Source organism: Pelodiscus sinensis, chromosome 2 (assembly GCF_049634645.1).
Source record: "Pelodiscus sinensis isolate JC-2024 chromosome 2, ASM4963464v1, whole genome shotgun sequence".
In the NCBI taxonomy this organism is placed as follows: Eukaryota; Metazoa; Chordata; order Testudines; family Trionychidae; genus Pelodiscus; species Pelodiscus sinensis.
The window spans coordinates 1,150,383-1,169,720 of NC_134712.1; the positions used below are offsets into that span (position 1 = coordinate 1,150,383).

General features: G+C 63.0%; 1 protein-coding gene across 2 annotated transcripts in view; it reads left to right on the forward strand.

Annotated features, from left to right (window-relative positions):
- The window catches only part of PPP1R16A (protein phosphatase 1 regulatory subunit 16A), a 56,140-nt gene that overhangs the window by 20,999 nt on the left and 15,803 nt on the right, over positions 1 to 19,338 (forward strand). For both annotated transcript variants that reach the window (XM_075919936.1, XM_075919937.1), the window contains exon 3: positions 18,523 to 18,593. In XM_075919936.1, coding sequence (XP_075776051.1) covers positions 18,523 to 18,593 — 71 coding nt within the window. The remainder of the gene's footprint in view (positions 1 to 18,522; positions 18,594 to 19,338) is intronic.

The window sequence follows — 19,338 nt, forward strand, 5'->3', positions numbered from 1 at the left end:
CCGCCAGCCCGGCACGGCAGAGGAGTAACCGCCTCCCTTCTTCCGGACGCGCGGCTGCCCAGCGTTACTTCTCAGGGCTGTGCTTTGTGGCCCCAAGTCCAGTGCCAGGCTGTGGTTCCCTGAGGCTCCCGCAGACAGAGCCTGGCAGCCGGCAGACCAGCGCTAGGCTCCGGGTGGGCGTCAGTCGGTGGCGTGCAGCCTTCCAGGGACCAGCCATGCTCAGAGGAGAGCTAGGGAGACCCCTGCCTTGGTCCCTGGGATGTGAGGAGCTGTGTCCGTCACCGGCCACGAGGTGAAATCTGCCCTTGCAGCCTTGATAAGTGGCAGAGGGCAGGTGGGCGAACGGGGGAGCGGGGTCGTAGGTTTCTTCAGTCCCTAATGGCTCTGATTCACTAAGGCAGATCTATTCTGCCCCCTTCGGCGCGGGCAGTGTCCCTCCCGTCTCTTCTAGATCCGGCTTGGTGCGCGGGCCTTGGCTTGCCAGGGAAGGTTGGTGCCCGGGAGCAGCTGGCTGTAAGGAGCAAAGCTCCTCTCTCTTGCGGGGGGTGAGCATGCATAAGGGTCAGGCAGTGTCTCACAGGGCGTCCGCGCCCCTAGTCACGTCCGTTCCGCTGGCGCTTGTCGTCCCATTCCCCGCTCTTAGGGTATGTCCAGACGGCATCCCTCTGGGGGATGTAGATTAGGCAGGTCGACACTGCAAACGAGGCAGGGATTTAAATATCCCGTGCCTAATGTGCATAAAAATGGCCACCACGTTTTGCCGACTGTGGCGGAGTGGGGGGCTGTCTGCTCTGTGACCCGGGTCCCCCCTGTGAGGGGAGATTCTCACTGACTCTCCCAAACGTGGATTAACCCAGACACCCCGGCTCAGCCTCCCAGGGAGGGAGACAAAGGGAGGAGGAGGAGACCAGCCCCTGGCTGGGGGGCAGGGCTGGCAGGGAGTTTGAGTTTCTGGCTGGTATCACGGGGGAAGCAGCCTAAGCAAGGGGCTGGGATTTAGGGGCCCAGGCTCCCCCATCTCAAGGGGGGCTGAGGCATCCTAGGCCTGCCCTGGAACCAGATTCCATCTGTGCTGGGCTGTAGCCTGGAGAAGCAATAAACTCCCCTGTTCTACTGGCTGGTGGAGTCTGTCCGTGCCACTCCAGGGGTGCAGGAGATGTGGGACCCCGACGCGCCGTCACACCGACTCAGCGCTTTGTCGGCAAAAAGCAGCAGTCGAGGGGGGATCTGTCGAGAAAGAGCCTGTTTCGACAGCTCCCCTGGCATAAGGGAGGGATCCGCGTGCTTTGGAATGTATCTTGGCCGCTTAGCAGGGACGCCCTGTCCCGCCATTTCACGCTGGTCTGGTGAGAGGAGACCTCAGGCTGAGGGTTTGGAAAGAGAAAACGGGTCAAGGGGTGTCCCGCTGCTGCCAGAGACACCCCAGACCCGTATCCTGTAACTCCCACGCTTTGCTCGCCTCTTTTCAAAGCTCATTTCTGTGACGTCCCCCCAGCGGTCTTCACTTCCTGAGAGCTTTCTGAGGAGAGTTCTAGCCAAGTCCCATGGCTCTGGCTGCGGGAGTCACGGGCAGCTGCTGGAGCTCTAGAGTCTACAGAGCTCGCAGAATGATGTGGGACATCGCAGAGCAAGCCTGTGCAGCCTACAGTGGTTAATGGCCTTTTGTTCCCTGCCGGGCCTTACGCCGCTAGCTGCAGATGAGCTCACTGGGACTTCTCAGCTTAGAAAAGAGGAGGCTAAGCGGGGGTAGGACAGAGGTTTATAAAATCGTGACTAATGAGGAGAAAGTGACTAAGGAAAAGTGATTGACTTGTTCCTATAACATAAGAACTAGGGGTCACCAAATGAGTGAATAGGCAGCAGGTTTAAAACAAACCAAAGGAAGTTTTTCTTCACTCAGCGCACAGTCAATCTGTGGAACTCCTCGCCAGAGGATTTTGGGAAGACCAGGACTTTAAGAGGGTTCAAGGAAGAACTAGATAAATTCACGGAGGTTGGGTCCATCAGTACTATTAGCCAGGATGGGTAGGAACGGTGTCCCTGGCCTGTTTGCCAGAGGCTGGAAATGGGTGACAGGAGAGGGATCACTTGATGACTCCCTGGTCTGCTCACTCCCACTGGGGCACCTGGCATTGGCCACTGTGGGCAGACAGGCCCCTGGGCTGGATGGACCTTTGGTCCGGCCCAGCGTGGCCGTTCTAATGGCGCTAAAAGGAGTATTGATTGAAAGGGGCCTACACTCAACTGTGCGTCTTTGTAATTGCCAGTGACTCCAGAAATGCCCAAACTGCCTGCCTGGGGAGTTTACCAGACTCTGTAGCCTGAGGATTAAGCCGGGTGCAGCTTGCACTGGTCACAGGTGGCCGGTTCTTTCCCGTAGTAGCTCTGTCAATTATTCAGCTGCACAGAGGTCATGGGATTCACCGGTCTCTGCAAGCACACTGCTGTGAGAGGCGTGTCCCAGCCCCCCGAGTCCTGGGGCAGTGCCTGCTAAGAACCCACTCACCCTTGCTGCTCAGAACAGTCCAGGGTGCAGCTTCCGGGACCCCCCTCGGGCTCTGGTATCTGCCTCTGGCTAGCAGGCTGTTCTCCATTACCCTTCCCCTCTTCTGGCTTTTGGAAAGGCCAAGGAGCTGACCCTTATTCCCCCGGACTTGCTGGCTGCAGGGGGTTTGCTGGGTGTGGCCTCTCCACCCCTGGCCTCCTCTCCCCGCCTCCTGTATTTCTGGGCTTGGCAGAGGGGTTCTCCCCTGCTGCTTCTGTTCATTGGCTGCGTGCCGGGGGATTCTGCCTCCTGGTATTTCTCTCTGTGCTTGGGAAAGGCCTGAGCCGCACCCGGGGCGCTGGACGCGTTACAGACTCTGGCTAAGGCTGCACTGGGCGCGCTAGCGCATGGCCGCCGTTGTGCTGCCCAGCGCCAGTGTGGCCTCCGCGCGCTGTGTGACCCACCTGCATGAGGGACATGGCTCTCCGTGCCGGGAGCCTCTTGACCTCGGAGCTTCCCAGCGCTGCCACAGGTTGCGTTTTCACGCCCCCGAGCGAGACGGTTGCCGCGCCGTAGAGCGGCCTTGCGGACGTGCCTCCGAAAGACAGCACCGCATCAGGCCACGTGTGGGGGGGGTTCCCTTTGCAACCACAAGGGCTAGAAACCTGAAACGGATGGTTTGGCCACCTCACTGTGCTTGCCAGCCAGGAACGGGTTTCTGCTTGCTACTGAACTGGAAGGGACCTCGCGAGGTCAGTCTGTCCTGTCCCCTGCCCTCAGGGCAGGACCAAACACCATCTAGGTCATCCCTGAAACGTGTTTGTCCAGCCTGCTGTTAAATATCTCCAGAGAGGGAGATTCCACAACCCTCCTAGGCAACTTATCCCAGTGTTTCACCACCCTAACAGGCAGGAAGTTTTTCCTAATGCCCAACCTAAACCTCCCTTGCTGCATTTAAGCCCATTGCTTCTTGTTCTATCCTCAGAGGCCAAGGGGAACAATTTTTGTCCCTCCTCGTGACACCCTTTTAGATACCTGAAAACTGCTCTCATGTCCCCTCTTAGTCCTCTCTATTCCAAACTAAACAAGCCCAATTCTTTCAGTCTTCCCTCCTAGCTCATGTTTTTCTAGACCTTTCATCATTCTTGTTGCTCTTCTCTGGACCTTCTGCAATTTCCTCACATCATTCTTTAAATGTGGTGCCCAGAACTGGACACAATACTCCATTTGAGGCCTAATCAGTGCAGAGTAGAGCGGAAGAATGACTTCTCGTGTCTGGCTCACAGCACTCCTGTTGATACATCCCAGAATCATGTGTGCGTTTTTTGCAACAATATCACACTGTTGACAAATGTTTAACTTGTCATCCACTATGACCCCTAGATCCCTTTCTGCAGTACTTCTTCCTAGACAGTCGCTTCCCGTTCTGTATGTGTGACACGGATTGTTCCGTCCTAAGTGGAGCACTTTGCATTTGTCCTTGTCAAACTTCATCCTGTTTCCCTCCAGCTATTGCTCCAGTTTGTCCAGATCGTTCTGAATTATGACCCTATCCTCCAAAGCACTCGCACCCTCTCCCAGTTTGGGGTCATCTTTGACTGTTTCAAAGTAGTGAAATGTAGAATAAGGGTTCTGTTCTTTGTTTTTTTTGGCAAGGTATGTTCAACAAAGATGTAAAAACCTGTAATAACGGAGGTGTTAGGCACGGCACTGTGTGAAATGACATATATTAAATCATGTCAATTGATTAATTTGTAACGCTGGCATTTGCTGAGTTCCTACATAATTCTTTCTAACATTTGGGAATCTGGAAATTTTCCCCTTCGTAGGTTTTTGACGTTGTTGTTAGCTCCTTACATATAATACAGCGGTGTTCCTTCTGGCAGGGAGGTGCCTCGACTAACCCCATTGCCTTTCCAGCTGATTACAGAAGGAGCAGCAGCCGGTCTGGTGGATCGAGGTTAGAATTTGGGAGCCCTGGGGTCTTATTTCTGGGTGGCCCACTCTGTAGTGGGAACTTTGACAGATCCCTTCATGAACCGTGTCTCATTCCTTGTCTGAATGGAGGTTCGAATGGTAGGTGTGTGCCCTACGATGTGTTGAGATGTCACAGAGAAAAACATCTGCACGTGTGTAGTTTTCATAGGTTAATGTGGCATAGGCAGATTGGCTCCGTGTGGCGTTATCTGCTCTCATCACCAGTGGGGAGTACAGTCTCTTCGGCTGAGAGCAGCTGTCTGGGAGTTGATTTATGGGGGGAGAAACCCTCCTAATCTTGTTTCAGTTTCCTCTTAGCGCCCTGAGTTTCTGATGAGATTACAGTCTATTTACAACAATGTACCACAGCATCTTCCTTTTCCTCCCCCCGTCCCTGTGTGGGGGAGCTGCCTCCTCCTGAGCCTGCGGCTTCTCTCATCCTGACTACTGGGGCTTCCCACCGAAGTTCCCAGACCCAGCTTGCTTGCAGTCTTGAGCTGAGCGGCCTGGTCAAAGCATTGCATGCTGGGACTCATTGTAATTGGTGCACCTTCTCTCCAGTCTGGAGGAAGTGAGCTGCCGTCTGCTCTCTGGGTGCGGTTAGGGGTGATCCTTGGGGCCGGACAAGCTGACAGTGGGCCCTGGGTCATTACGCTGCCCTATGCTCCAGGCAGGATCCACCGGCTCTAGGTAGCCGTGGGCAGGTAGGCAGCGTGGATTGGAATCTGCACGCGTATCCTTTGGGTGCCTGGAACCCTGCAGTGTCCTTTAGCTTCCTGTTTCTGCTCCGTTTCTCAGGGAAGGAGAGAGATTTTATCAGCAAGGGCACCCTGCTCCTCGCAGCACCAAACCTCTGTCCGAGCTAGAGGATGGAATTTCTCCCGCTCGTTTCCTGTAACCGCCCAGAGAGCCCCACGGTGGGGATCCAGACAAGCCAACTGAGCATCATGATCTGTACGTGCTGGTTCAGGAGTCGCCCTCGGGGCCTTGGGCTGGGCAGTGGTTGCTCCTCTCACCCCCACTTCCTGCTGAGAACAGGATCGATCCACTCCCTTCTGCAACCAAGCAGGTTGTCTGTGGTCATCAGCTGGGACCTGAAACAAATGAACATTTAGTTGTGGCTGGGGGTTGGTGTTTCCAGACTAAGGGCAGGTCTGCACAACAAGAACAGGTTGATCTAAGCTACGCAACTTGAGTGACATTAGTAGCGTGACTGTTATCGAAGTAGCTTAAATCTATCTACCCCCGGGTCCATGTTGCAGAGAGTCAACAGAAAAAACTCTCCCGTCAGCTCCCCTTACTCATCTTGTTCTCGACTGGAGTCGACAGGAGCGTGATTGGCTGTCGATTTATTGGGTCTTTGCTAGACTGGCTAAATCGACCACCAGTGGATCGATTGCTGCAGTGTCCATCCAGCCAGTAGTGGAGACAAGCCCTAAAGGTGGGAGGTTACTGCTTTGGGAAGGCAGGTGGAAGGGTCTGCAGTGTGTGGCGGGGAGGCGGGCAGGAGAACAAAGTGTCTTAATTCATTGTGGAGCTCTTTGCTGTCAGAGTCCGACTAGCTCAAAGTGCAGGATTTGCCATGGGTCACGCCCGACTAGTGGGCTGTCCCCGTGTTCACTGGTGCCTGCCCTCAGACCTTTGCAGCTCTGCCTTGGTGTGCAGTGACTCTCCCACAAGGCGGCACGCCGGGCCGGCTCAGCACAGGGATGTGAGGCCTCCAAGGAAAGCCCAGCATGCTGAGGCGAGTGGTGATGGTGGGTCAGGACGTGCTTGCTGAATGTGCAGCATCTGCTCCGCTGCAGGAGTTGCCGGCATTCGGCCAAGAGGCCGAGTAGAACCCCAGACCTTCCGCTCTCCCTGCCGAGCGCCCGGCATGTGAGGGGCTGGGACCTGGCCACGTGCTGCTGGGCGGCCCAGGCCGCTGAGTGGCGGGCTGCTGGCGTTTCCACTGTGTTGGGGTTGCACCGTCTGGCGCCGCCTCTCTCTCGGGCCTGCCTAGACAGGCACCGTGTGGTCCTCAGATGAAGAGGCAGACTGGCTAAAAATAGACCTGATGTTAACCAGCTGAGTCGCTCCGGGACTTGGATCCGGGCTGCCGGGAAGGAACCGAAAAGGGGCTTTGTGGCTGTTTGCATTCAATATCACATGGAGGAAACCTGCCGGCTCCGCTGGCCTAGAGGCGGACGTGGTCTGTCCATATAATAAGTGTAAACTATGTGCCAGCTGCAGGGTTGACCTCTAGGGTCTTGGTCTCTGGGTTGGGTTGCCAACCCTCCAGGATTGCCCTGCGGTCTCCAGGCGTCCTCAATTAAAGGTCACATCATGTGAGGACACCTCCAGGAATAGATCCAGCCACAGTTGATAACTGTACCGCTGTGGCCTGCTCCGACCTTCGCCACTCTGCTCCCGGGCCTGGGCCGAGAGCCACCGAGTCGTTTTACACAGGCCACTGCAGGGCCGTCTGGCAGGACGTTCCTGGCCTGGGCCCCGCGTGAGCGGAAAGGCCCCAGTGTCTGTCCACGGCTCTCATAGGGCTTGGTGCTTTCCTCTGCCCCTCAGGGCTCTCTGGGGGCCACCTCCAGGGCTTGTTTTAGCCCCTTCTGTTCAACAGGCCTGTCAGGCCCGTTTGAGAGAGTGGGACCAGGCCGTCCTTTCATTGGTCTGCCAGTGGCGGTGGAGTGTGACCCACTAGCTCTGAGAGGTGGGACCTGCTCCTTGTAGCTCCGCTACAGCCCCAGCAGCCCGCCGACCCGGTAACCTGGCATGCTGAGACCAGCTGGCTTAGGTGGTAAGTTTTGAAGTCAGCGGGACCCGGACATCTGCCCTGGAGGCGCGTGCTTGCCGGCGTAGCTGCGGAGGCGAGCCCCGGGGAGTATTTGGACCTTTGGTCTGACCCAGTACGGCCGTTCTTCTGTTCTACTCCCGGCACCTCGTGCTCTGAACACGGCTGCAATGCAGCGGGGATTGCCTGGCTGCCGCGCGTGGTGGTAATGCGGCTACTCGGCTCAGTTCCTGCAAGAGCTCCGTTTTACCCAACCAGCCTTGAGGGACGGCGCTCATCTGACAGCGAGCCAGGAAAAGCCCGGGAGGAGCAGACTCGACTGGATTATGGAACCGCTGCCTCCCTTCAGATACTTCTATTCCCACTGGTCTAGTCTAGCTTCTTCCACGTCCTAGCATGGCCCTAAACGGCCCATCGGAACGGGCACACAAGTGCCAGGCACAGGGCGCCGCGCGTCTCACTACGTACGCTGTGCGGCGGCACAAGTGCTACACTTGGCTTTCCATAGCGGTTTCGTGGTCTCCAGGTAGCACAGAAACAGAGGCTCTGCCCTGAGGAGGGAAGGACCGGACCTTCCCTCGGCAGATGGCCCATTTGGACGTCATGGAAGCGTCAGGCTTTGGCTAGGGGGCACAGCTTGTCGTGGCCTGGCCGTGCCGTAAGTCAGGCGGTGCACACGCTGTTTGTTGGCCCTTTGGCAACAAAACACTGTCCGCCCCTTGAGCGGCCTTGCTTTGCCGGCGGATTGAGCACTAGCAATGGCCGTGCCAAGGCTTCGTCCGGGGAGGGGGGCTGAAGCACTGTGAACGACAAAAGCTGCGTCGCTCGATTGCTAGAGAGAGCCTTAGGCAATGAGGCAGGACAGAGCTGGCGCCAAGCTTTCTGAGCGCGTCTACATTCGAACGGATTTGCTGCATAACTATGGTCCTATGGCGGACATGACGTATACCAGGCTGAATTCTTACCAGAATCCCAAGCCAAACATATTCATTGCCCCACACGGGTGGCTTCGGATGGCATAGAGAGACGCCGTGGCCCAGCGTATAAGGCGCTAGACTGGAACTCGAGAAGCCTGCGTTTGAGTCGGTGCCGGATTTATGCACAAGCGAAGTAAGCTACTTCTTGGGGCCTCGACGTACAGACAAAGGATTTGTTTCTAGTTGCCTCCTCGGCTGTGACCTGGGATACGGGCAAATCTAAAACTTCATTGTCTCTAGGTCCATTGGCCTTTCCGTTAGAACACTGCACGTTATGTTTTTGGTAGTGCTCTGGGGCCTCTTAAACTTGACCTAGCTTAGGGCCGTGTCCCCGGCTGTGTGCTGCTTGGGGAAAGTCACTTTATCTCTTCCTCCCTTCCTCTCCTTTTCTGTCTTGTCGGTTTAGCTTGTAAGATCTTTGGGGTGGGGACTGTCACTTGTGTGTCTGCACAGTGAATAGCAAGGTGGGGTCCTGGTTTCGCTCGGGCCGGCTGGCTGCTCTAGGCCCAGTGATGGTCAGAATCAAACAAGTTGGTAATTGTTTGGCTCCATGAGCTCTGGGTGACAACACAAGGGAGGCTCATTGCTTTGAAATATGATTTTGATCCTGATCCTAGCATTCACGTGAACGCAGCATCGTAATACCGCTCCGCATGCTCCGGTGGATCGGGGAAAGCCCCTGTGTTTTGCTGCTTTGTTTGCTCTGGGTTAAGGTCACGGCTGAAAACGCGGCTTTTCCTAAGATTGACTTTTCTCCTGCTGCTCTTTGTAAAAACATTTTAACTTTGCACACTCGCTACCGTTACCTCCGTCTGAAACATTCAAAGAAGACCTAGCTCACGTGAAACTTGCATGAAGTGACCACGCAAGCTCAGTACCGGCAGTGGGGAAATGTGGGCTTACAGCAAACCCTTCAAGTGAATCCGCCTGTGTTGCAGCATGTTTAAAATGGAGGCTTGGCCAGGTCTCAGTAATCCTTGGTGCTATTTCACGGAAGCAGCAGCTATTGTATTGAGACTTCCCAGCAGGCGCGCCAATCAGGTGATGCAGATTAGGGCCCGGAGAATGCGGAGGCCGCGAGGGTGTGTTAGTTTTGGTGGAAGTGTAGAAATGTTTAATCCCCTTGTAATGGTTTAGCTTGCTAAACAGCTCTGCAGAGAGCCCTGACAGTACAAAGCAGGAGAGCTGGGGGATTTCTCACGGTGGGTTCTCCTAGAGGTCACAAGTTCGTCAGGTTCAGACTCCCTGCCGGTGGGGGTCTGGGTACCGCGGCTGCGGCGCTCAGCGTTTTGGTAGCGTGGAATAGGGGAGCGGCCGACTCCCCGGCTGTGGGAGGCTGAGGAGCCAGGAGCTCCCTCCCAGCCAGCCCTGCTGAGCAGCCATGTGAGTCCTCAGCGCTGTAAGCACCGTTGGACTTGAGCCTCGGGAGCACAAAGCACCAAGCAAAGCTGGGAACGAACGATAAGATCATATTACTTTATAATAGGAGCCTAATGTATTGCAGCAGAGAACTGTGTAATGGCACCGCGTCCCGCTGCCTGGCGCGCTGCCTCCTCCTCGCAGGCTGTGCCGGGAAGGCAGGTTCAGTTCTGCAGGGGCCGGCGGGGGGGGCCGGGCCAGTTTACAGTGGACACACTGGCTGGCATCAGGAAGCAGGGCTAGTCACGCTGCCCCGCGTAACCTTGGAACGGCCCCGCCGGCTCACGCAGAGGCTCTGGCGGACGCGCTTGGCTTCGTTGCAGGGACGGGCCTCTGCACGCGCAGGGGCTGGAACCGTGGTGAACGCCGCAGAGCAGTGTTACAGCCTCCCTAAAGAGCGACAAACCGTCACGCAGGGCTGGCTGCGGCCCCCTCTGTGGGGCACGAGCGTCTCCGTTTCACAGCTCGCGGCAGCACAGCGCTGCACACGGGGCCGGAAGGCTTGGGGGGATTAGCCGTGGGCCTCTCTTTAACAGAGCCAGGGATCTCCTGGCTTGGCTGGAGGACTTGCTGGCCTCAGGGGAGAGCAGCGCCCAGCCCTTGCCTGGAGACACGGGTCTGTAGCACCTGGCAAAGGCTTCCTGCCTCCCTACGCGCTGTCCAGTGGGCGTCCTGTTCTGAACGGTCGGAGCAACCCGGTCACGTTCCCATCCCTGCAGTGCTTGGCTCTCCACCCCCCACGCCTCGCCTGGCGAAGGAGCCTGCCGTGCGGCCGTGTCCATCAGGAGAGGGCACAAGCCCAACCCCCCCATCTCAGTTGTGGGACCTGGGCACCAGGCTCGGCACAACTGGCATGTTCTGTGAACTGGGCCGGGGGGCTTTCCCCGCTAGCCTGGGCCCCGTGTGGCTCCTCTAGCCGCCAGGGCCAGCCCGCCCTCGCGGAGCGCTCCCTCCGTGTGACCGGGGAGGGAGGACTGGCCACCGGCTGACCAGAGTCGGTCCCTCAGGAAGGGCTCCCGTGCGCATGCCGACCGGGCCCGACCCTGGGTCCCGTGTGCAGGGTAACAAGCTCCCAGGCTGGGAGAGTCCCACGCCTGCGGGGCCCTGCTGGATGCGCCCGCTGATTTCAGAGGGGCTTTGCTGGGTCTCTGCCCCTCCGACCCGCCGGGTGTGTCTCTGTAACCCCCCCCGTCTGACCCGCCAGGTCTCTGCCCCTCCGACCCGCCGGGTGTGTCTCTGTAACCCCCCCCGTCTGACCCGCCAGGTCTCTGCCCCTCCGACCCGCCGGGTGTGTCTCTGTAACCCCCCCCCCGTCTGACCCGCCAGGTCTCTGCCCCTCCGACCCGCCGGGTGTGTCTCTGTAACCCCCCCCCCCGTCCGACCCGCCGGGTCTCTTTCTGTAACCCCCCCCGTCTGACCCGCCAGGTCTCTGCCCCTCCGACCCGCCGGGTGTATCTCTGTAACCCCCCCCGTCTGACCCGCCAGGTCTCTGCCCCTCCGACCCGCCGGGTGTGTCTCTGTAACCCCCCCCCCCCGTCTGACCCACCAGGTCTCTGCCCCTCCGACCCGCCGGGTGTGTCTCTGTAACCCCCCTCGTCTGACCCACCAGGTCTCTGCCCCTCCGACCCGCCGGGTGTGTCTCTGTAACCCCCCCCCATCTGACCCACCAGGTCTCTACCCCTCCGACCCGCCGGGTGTGTCTCTGTAACCCCCCCCCCCCTCGTCTGACCCGCTGGGTCTCTGCCCCTCCGACCCGCCGGGTGTGTCTGTAACTCCCCCCCCCCCCGTCCGACCCGCCGGGTCTCTGCCCCTCCGACCCGCCGGGTGTGTCTGTAACTCCCCCCCCCGTCCGACCCGCCAGGTCTCTGCCCCTCCGACCCGCCGGGTGTGTCTGTAACTCCCCCCCCCCCGTCCGACCCGCCGGGTCTCTGCCCCTCCGACCCGCCGGGTGTGTCTCTGTAACCCCCCTGTCTGACCCGCCAGGTCTCTGCCCCTCCGACCCGCCGGGTGTGTCTCTGTAACCCCCCTGTCTGACCCGCCAGGTCTCTGCCCCTCCGACCCGCCGGGTGTGTCTCTGTAACCCCCCCGTCCGACCCGCCAGGTCTCTGCCCCTCCGACCCGCCGGGTGTGTGTCTAACCCCCCCGTCCGACCCGCCAGGTCTCTGCCCCTCTGACCCGCCGGGTGTGTCTCTAACCCCCCCGTCCGACCCGCCAGGTCTCTGCCCCTCTGACCCGCTGGGTGTCTCTCTGTAACCCCCCCCGTCTGACCCGCCAGGTCTCTGCCCCTCCGACCCGCCGGGTGTGTCTCTGTAACCCCCCCCCCCGTCTGACCCGCCAGGTCTCTGCCCCTCCGACCCGCCAGGTGTGTCTCTGTAACCCCCCCACCGTCTGACCCGCCAGGTCTCTGCCCCTCCGACCCGCTGGGTGTCTCTCTGTAACCCCCCCCGTCTGACCCGCCAGGTCTCTGCCCCTCCGATCCGCTGGGTGTCTCTCTGTAACCCCCCCCCCCGTCTGACCCGCCAGGTCTCTGCCCCTCCGACCCGCCAGGTGTGTCTCTGTAACCCCCCCACCGTCTGACCCGCCAGGTCTCTGCCCCTCCGACCCGCTGGGTGTCTCTCTGTAACCCCCCCCGTCTGACCCGCCAGGTCTCTGCCCCTCCGACCTGCCAGGTGTGTCTCTGTAACCCCCCCACCGTCTGACCCGCCAGGTCTCTGCCCCTCCGACCCGCCGGGTGTGTCTCTGTAACCCCCCCCCCCCCGTCTGACCCGCCAGGTCTCTGCCCCTCCAACCCGCCGGGTGTGTCTCTGTAACCCCCCCCCCCGTCTGACCCGCCAGGTCTCTGCCCCTCCGACCCGCCGGGTGTTTCTCTGTAACCCCCCCCCACCCCCGTCTGACCCGCCAGGTCTCTGCCCCTCCGACCCGCCGGGTGTGTCTCTGTAACCCCCCCCCCCGTCTGACCCGCCAGGTCTCTGCCCCTCCGACCCGCCGGGTGTGTCTCTGTAACCCCCCCCCACCCCCGTCTGACCCGCCAGGTCTCTGCTCCTCCAACCCGCCGGGTGTTTCTCTGTAACCCCCCCCGTCTGACCCGCCGGGTCTCTGCTCCTCCGACCCGCCGGGTGTGTCTGTAACCCCCCCCCCCCCGTCCGACCCGCTGGGTCTCTGCCCCTCCGACCTGCCGGCTCTTCCGCAGGCAGCGGGGCCCAGCTGAGGCTGTTCCGAGTCGCCGGCAAAGCCATCTGCTCTCCTGGCTCCCGGCAGATGGTCGAGCAAGGAACCGGGTCCCTTGGCAAGTGGCAGCCGCCCCTGCCCACGGGAGCCAGGCAGGATGCGGGGCAGGGCCGTGGCTGCCCTCTGATCTGTCTCCTGACCCCGCAGCAGCCCTTTGTGGAGGGAGAGCCCGGCGCAGCAGAGCCAACGAGCTGCTGATCAGAGCGGGCCCGGCCCGTTCCCGCTGGCAGGCTAGCCGCGAAGAGCCACGCATGGGCACAGACCATCCAGCGTCTTCTGCCATGTGGGGCATCAAACCACGTCCCATCCTGCGCCTGGCTTGGGAAGGGCCGGGCGGGGAGTTCCCAGGGGAGATTGATCTTTGCATCCCCGGCCGCTGGGCCGCAGCGCCGCAGGGCCCCCCCACTTGGATAAGCGCTGTCTGGTCGGACAGGCTGGGACTGGGCGCCAGAGGGGTCCCTGGATGACCCTCTGTGGCCCGCTCGGAGTCGCTTTCAGAATCGGGTGGTGTTAAGAGGGGTTTTACGGAAGAAGGAAACGTGCTTTATGTTCCTACTTGACATTGTTTCCAACTCCCTCGGGGGTTCCAGAGAGGCTGGCGAGAGGCTGTTCTCGGGGGGGGGGGGGCAGAACCAGGAGCGATGGCTCAAGTGGCAGTGCGGGAGGCCTAGGTTGGAGATTAGGACACGCTCCCTAGGCGGGCGGGGAGGCGCTGGGCCGGGTTCCCTGGGGAGGGGGTGGAGTCTCCGTCCCTAGAGGTGTTTACGTCCCGGCTTGCCCAAGCCCTGGCGGGGCTGATGGAGTCGGGCTGGTCCTGCCTTGGCAGGGGGCTGCACTCGGTGGCTCCTGAGGGCTCCGCCCGCCCCGGGGTCCTGTAGCTTCTGTGGACAGAGGAAGCTGAGCGCGTGCGTCAAAGCGGGGATCGCATTCGCTTGGGTCACTCCGATGTGCTGCTGTCCTGTGGTAACCCTGTGTGCGTGCCTCAGTTTCCCTGGGCACTGCACCAGTACCGAGGAGGCTGCCCCAGCCCCAGTGGGCTCACAATGGCCAGACTCTGTAACCTGAGCCTGGGAGGGGGGTGCCCAGGTGACCCCTTTTGCCCTGGAAGCTGGACAAAGGAGGGGGGGGGCAGCCTGCAGGGCCGGGACCTGTTGCTGAGTGTGGGAGTCAGTCTGGGCTGGCGCAGGGTACGGGGAGGGGGCCCTGGGCCCCCCCTCCCCAGGCTGGATTGCACTGGCTCCCTCTGTTCCTGTGCTAACGAGTCTGTCCTACGCTGTGTCCCTGGGGCAGTGGCCCTTCTGGGCTCCCTGCCGTCTGAGCCTCCCCTCTGGCTGCGGGTGTGGGTGCAGGGCCCGGGGACTCCCCCGCCTCGGGGGCACCCAGTGGCACCGCTGCAGGAGGTTCGGGGGCTGCAGGCTTGTGGTTGTGACAGTGACCGTGTCTGAGGGACGCGAGGAGAGCGCGGTGAGCCCGACCCCGGGGAGAAAGCACCCGGCCGGACCCAGGCGGGGCCTGTCCTGTCTCTGCGCTGCCCCCCCGGGTGGTGCCGCCCGAGACTGCGCTGGCAGAAGTCCGGCAGGCGGAGTGGAGCGTCCAGCCAGTCTGGGGGGGAGCGGGCGATGGGCCCGTGGCAAGTGGAGACAGCCAAGTGCCCGGCGGCCCCGCTGCGTGTCAGGGCCTGGGGCGGGAGGTGAACGCCCTGCAAACCTGGGCCAAGTGTCCGCTGTCCGTCCTCCCCCCGCTTCCACGGCCCCCAGGCCCAGGGAAATGAGCATCAGACCGGCCGTGTGGGGTCAGCCCAAAGGTCCATCAGCCCGGAGCAGGGAACCATTGCGCGATCCCTCCCCTGGCACGTGGACAGGGCTGGACCGTGCGGCCCGTGGCGGGGGGGCGCCTTGCTGGGGGGCCTGTGGCGGAGGGTGCACCTCGCCGGGCGGTCCCGGGGCAGTGGGCGCCTCGCCGGGGAAGTCACGTGGCGGAGTGGGCGCCAGGCTGGGGGGGTCCTGGGATGGGAGTGGGGGGGGCGCCTCGCCGGGGAAGTCACGTGGCGGAGTGGGCGCCAGGCTGGGGGGGTCCTGGGATGGGAGTGGGGGGGGCGCCTCGCCGGGGAAGTCTCGTGGCGGAGTGGGCGCCAGGCTGGGGGGGTCCTGGGATGGGAGTGGGGGGGGCGCCTCGCCGGGGAAGTCGCGTGGCGGAGTGGGCGCCAGGCTGGGGGGGTCCTGGGATGGGAGTGGGGGGGGCGCCTCGCCGGGGAAGTCACGTGGCGGAGTGGGCGCCAGGCTGGGGGGGTCCTGGGATGGGAGGGGGGGGGCGCCTCGCCGGGGAAGTCACGTGGCGGAGTGGGCGCCAGGCTGGGGGGGTCCTGGGATGGGAGGGGGGGGGGCGCCTCGCCGGGGAAGTCACGTGGCGGAGTGGGCGCCAGGCTGGGGGGGTCCTGGGATGGGAGGGGGGGGGGCGCCTCGCCGGGGAAGTCACGTGGCGGAGTGGGCGCCAGGCTGGGGGGGTCCTGGGATGGGAGTGGGGGGGGCGCCTCGCCGGGGAAGTCACGTGGCGGAGTGGGCGCCAGGTTGGGGGGGGTCCTGGGATGGGAGTGGGGGGGGCGCCTCGCCGGGGAAGTCACGTGGCGGAGTGGGCGCCAGGCTGGGGGGGTCCTGGGATGGGAGGGGGGGGGGGCGCCTCGCCGGGGAAGTCACGTGGCGGAGTGGGCGCCAGGCTGGGGGGGTCCTGGGATGGGAGGGGGGGGGCGCCTCGCCGGGGAAGTCACGTGGCGGAGTGGGCGCCAGGCTGGGGGGGTCCTGGGATGGGAGGGGGGGGGCGCCTCGCCGGGGAAGTCACGTGGCGGAGTGGGCGCCAGGCTGGGGGGGTCCTGGGATGGGAGTGGGGGGGGCGCCTCGCCGGGGAAGTCACGTGGCGGAGTGGGCGCCAGGTTGGGGGGGGTCCTGGGATGGGAGTGGGGGGGGGCGCCTCGCCGGGGAAGTCACGTGGCGGAGTGGGCGCCAGGCTGGGGGGGTCCTGGGATGGGAGGGGGGGGGGCGCCTCGCCGGGGAAGTCACGTGGCGGAGTGGGCGCCAGGCTGGGGGGGTCCTGGGATGGGAGGGGGGGGGGCGCCTCGCCGGGGAAGTCGCGTGGCGGAGTGGGCGCCAGGCTGGGGGGGGTCCTGGGATGGGAGTGGGAGGGGGCGCCTCGCCGGGGAAGTCGCGTGGCGGAGTGGGCGCCAGGCTGGGGGGGGTCCTGGGATGGGAGTGGGGGGGCGCCTCGCCGGGGAAGTCGCGTGGCGGAGTGGGCGCCAGGCTGGGGGGGTCCTGGGATGGGAGTGGGGGGGGGCGCCTCGCCAGGGAAGTCTCGTGGCGGCGGGGGCACCTGTCCGGAGGGGGGTGTGTGTCCCGTGGCGCAGACTGCTTGTGGGCAGGGTAGCTAGGACCTCGTCCCAACCCTGCGGCCCCCATTGTTATGGGTTTCTCTTGGTCTTGTCCAAGGGCAGCGCCCCCTGCTGGCCGTGGGGTAGAAGCCGCCTGCACAGACACCGACTTCCTCTCGGGCACTGCCCAGTTCTCTCACTTCCCCAGTGGCTGGAGGTGTCTCCAAAAGAGCCGGTGCCTGCCCTTCTCCGGGGAGGGCTTTGGGGCGCGAGGGCTGCCCGCCTCCCGGCCCTCGGCCGTGCCGGCAAGCTGCGCAGGAGGGCCCTGTCGCCGGAGCGAGAGCGGCCCCGGGGGTGTGCAGAGCGGAGGCAGAGGGACGGGCCCGACGGGCCCTCCCAGTTACTCGGCTTTCGCCTGCCGGTGCCCTTTGGGTTTGTGCCCCCGGGGCGGGGATTCAGCGTGACGGGTTCACATTTTGGATCCTCTAGTCCGGGGCAGGGACCTCTTTTGGGTCGGGGGGGCTGCTGACCCTCAGGAAAATCAGTGGGGGCCGCACACAAGTGAGAAGCAAATAAAAAACCAATCCCATGAGATCCGCGCTGCGGTGGGCCCCGAGTGGGACGGCCAGAGCCCCTCCCCCCAGTCCCCTCCCACACCAGAGCCCGGGGGGATTTTGTGTGCTCTGGCCCTGTGGGGAGGCAGCAAGGGGGCTGGAGTGCCAGGGGGCCGGATCCAGGCACGCCCACAGCCGCATCTGGCCTCGCCCTCGCCCTCTCTCCGCCCCACGCGCTGTGGGGACTGGGCCCCGTGTGTCCTGAAGCCGTCGCCAGGCCGGGGCTCTGCTCACAGCACGGTCCCCCCGAAGCGCGCCGTCGGGCAGAGCCCAGCTGTGCCCCTGAATGCAGCTCCGCCCCTGCCCCCGGCTGAGGTCCTGCCCTGACCCCTCAGCCTGCGACCTCGCCGCTGCCGCCACGTCCCTGTAGGCAGGTGAGGGCTCCCGCTCGCTCCCCGAGAGCAAGGAGAGCCTGTCCCGGCCCTGGCGGCCCAGTGAGGAGTGAGACCCGGGAGCCGGAGTGCGTGTTGTTGGAGCAGCGGCGCCTGGGGAGAGATCACCTCAGCCACGTGTCTCTGCCGCCCCCGCCACTGCCCACCGATTGGCAGTGTGGCTCTCCCGCTGCTAGTCGGGGGGAAGACGCTAGCTCAGGGCTTCTGGAAATACTCCGTCTGCCTGCCTGAGTCTTGCCCAGCGATGAGGCTTGTGCCTCTGCGGGTGCGCCCCGGCGTAAGAGCCTCACCGTAAACCCCCTTCACGTGGGATGGATCATCTACCGCACGTCTGAAATCCCAGCCCCGGCTCGGGGCGCCTGCGGCAGGGACTCCCCCAGGTGAACGCCGCCGTGCGCAGGGCGAGTTCCAGCTCCCCTTGGTGTTTACTTGTGAGCGTTTCCAGTTGGACTGCCTGTCGCACAAACAGGGGGGGGGTTTCATCGTTTTTCGCTTGGGTCGATTTACATCTGTGGCCTGGCTGTGGCACGCTCAGGCTGCTTATTTCACGGCGGCGGAGAGGGCCGGTGGTGAAAGCTTTCTAGCTAGGCGGGTCGGCGCCACGTCTCAAGGTGCAAATGGAGCCCTGCAGCCCAGGGTCGGCAGCTGCGTGCTTCTGGTTGGCCATGTGGTCGCGCTGGGGACGTTGCTGGTCGGCTTCGGGGGGCTCCGTGAAATCAGCATCTGCTGGCACAGATCCAGGCCTTCCCGTTTCCTACCCGTGGCTTCAGCCTGAGGCACTAAGTCTAAGGCGTCTCTCTCGCTAGTGGGCGGGGCGGAGGAGTCGCGGTGTATGAGGTCCGTCCCTAGGCTGACGACCTCCGTCCGGCCCTCCTCTTCCTTCTCTCTAAGCCAGGTCACACTCCCCCGAACCCCCCGGCCCCGGGGTTTCCTTCTCTGCCCTCCCTGCTCTCTCCTTCTGCACGTCAGGCCATCAAACCTCAATTCTCTTTCCTCCAGGGCACCTGCTGGTGGGGGCCCCCGGCCCCTCGGGGGCCAGGTCTGTGTCTGGGCTCCCCAGAAGGGGCCCTAAGAGCTGTGTGAGATGCCAGGCGAGGTTCCCCGGGCTCTTCAGGGCTGTGTTGGGGTGAGGGGAGATGCGCCAAGACACCCAACTCACACTGGCAGCCAAGGAGAGTTAGGCCCCTGGCTGGGATGTGCGGCTGCCCCCACTCCCTGCCCGGGTCATGCGGCTCTGAAGTCCCTCTGCAGCCCCGGCCCCTGTCTAAAAGCTCTTTGTTTTTGCAGTGCGCCACTTCCTTCAGAGCGGCATCAGCGCCAACGTGTCCAATGAAGATGGCCTCACTGCGCTGCACCAGGTAAGCAGGCTCTCCAGGTCCCCGCTGGCAGGGCCTTTTCGGACACCGAGCCTCGGCCGTCACCACATGCTTCTCTGTGGCCGGCCCCCTCTCCAGCGCCTCCTCCCTCCCCTCACTGCTCCCGCCACCTCCCCAAGGCAGGGCCGGTCGCTGAAGCAGGTGTCCGCCCGGACTCCCTTCTTCCTGTCGCTACCTTGCAGCTCCATGCGCCCTCTGCCAGCTCGCTCCTCACCTGAGGCCAGGATGCGGCTCCCCGGGCCCCGAGCAGCGATCCGACCCTGGGGCCCTTTGTCTTTCACCTGAGGGGAAGCTGCAGGTTCTAGATTTGACTTGCGGCATCACCTGGTGGATCCAGGGTTTCGATTTTCCGATTTTCAAATTCCCGCGGGGCCCCTCGCCCGGCAGCGGAGCAGCGATGCGACGAAATCCCCGTGGGGCCGCTCGCCCGGCAGCGGAGCAGCGATGGGACGAAATCCCCGCGGGGCCCCTCGCCCGCCGGCGGAGCAGCGATGGGACGAAATCCCCGTGGGGCCGCTCGCCCGGCAGCGGAGCAGCGATGCGACGAAATCCCCGTGGGGCCGCTCGCCCGGCAGCGGAGCAGCGATGCGACGAAATCCCCGCGGGGCCCCTCGCCCGGCAGCCGAGCAGCGATGCGACGAAATCCCCGTGGGGCCGCTCGCCCGGCAGCGGGCGCTTTGAATCCCGCGTCTCCGTGGGCTTGTGTATCCTCAGGGCCTGGCGCCAG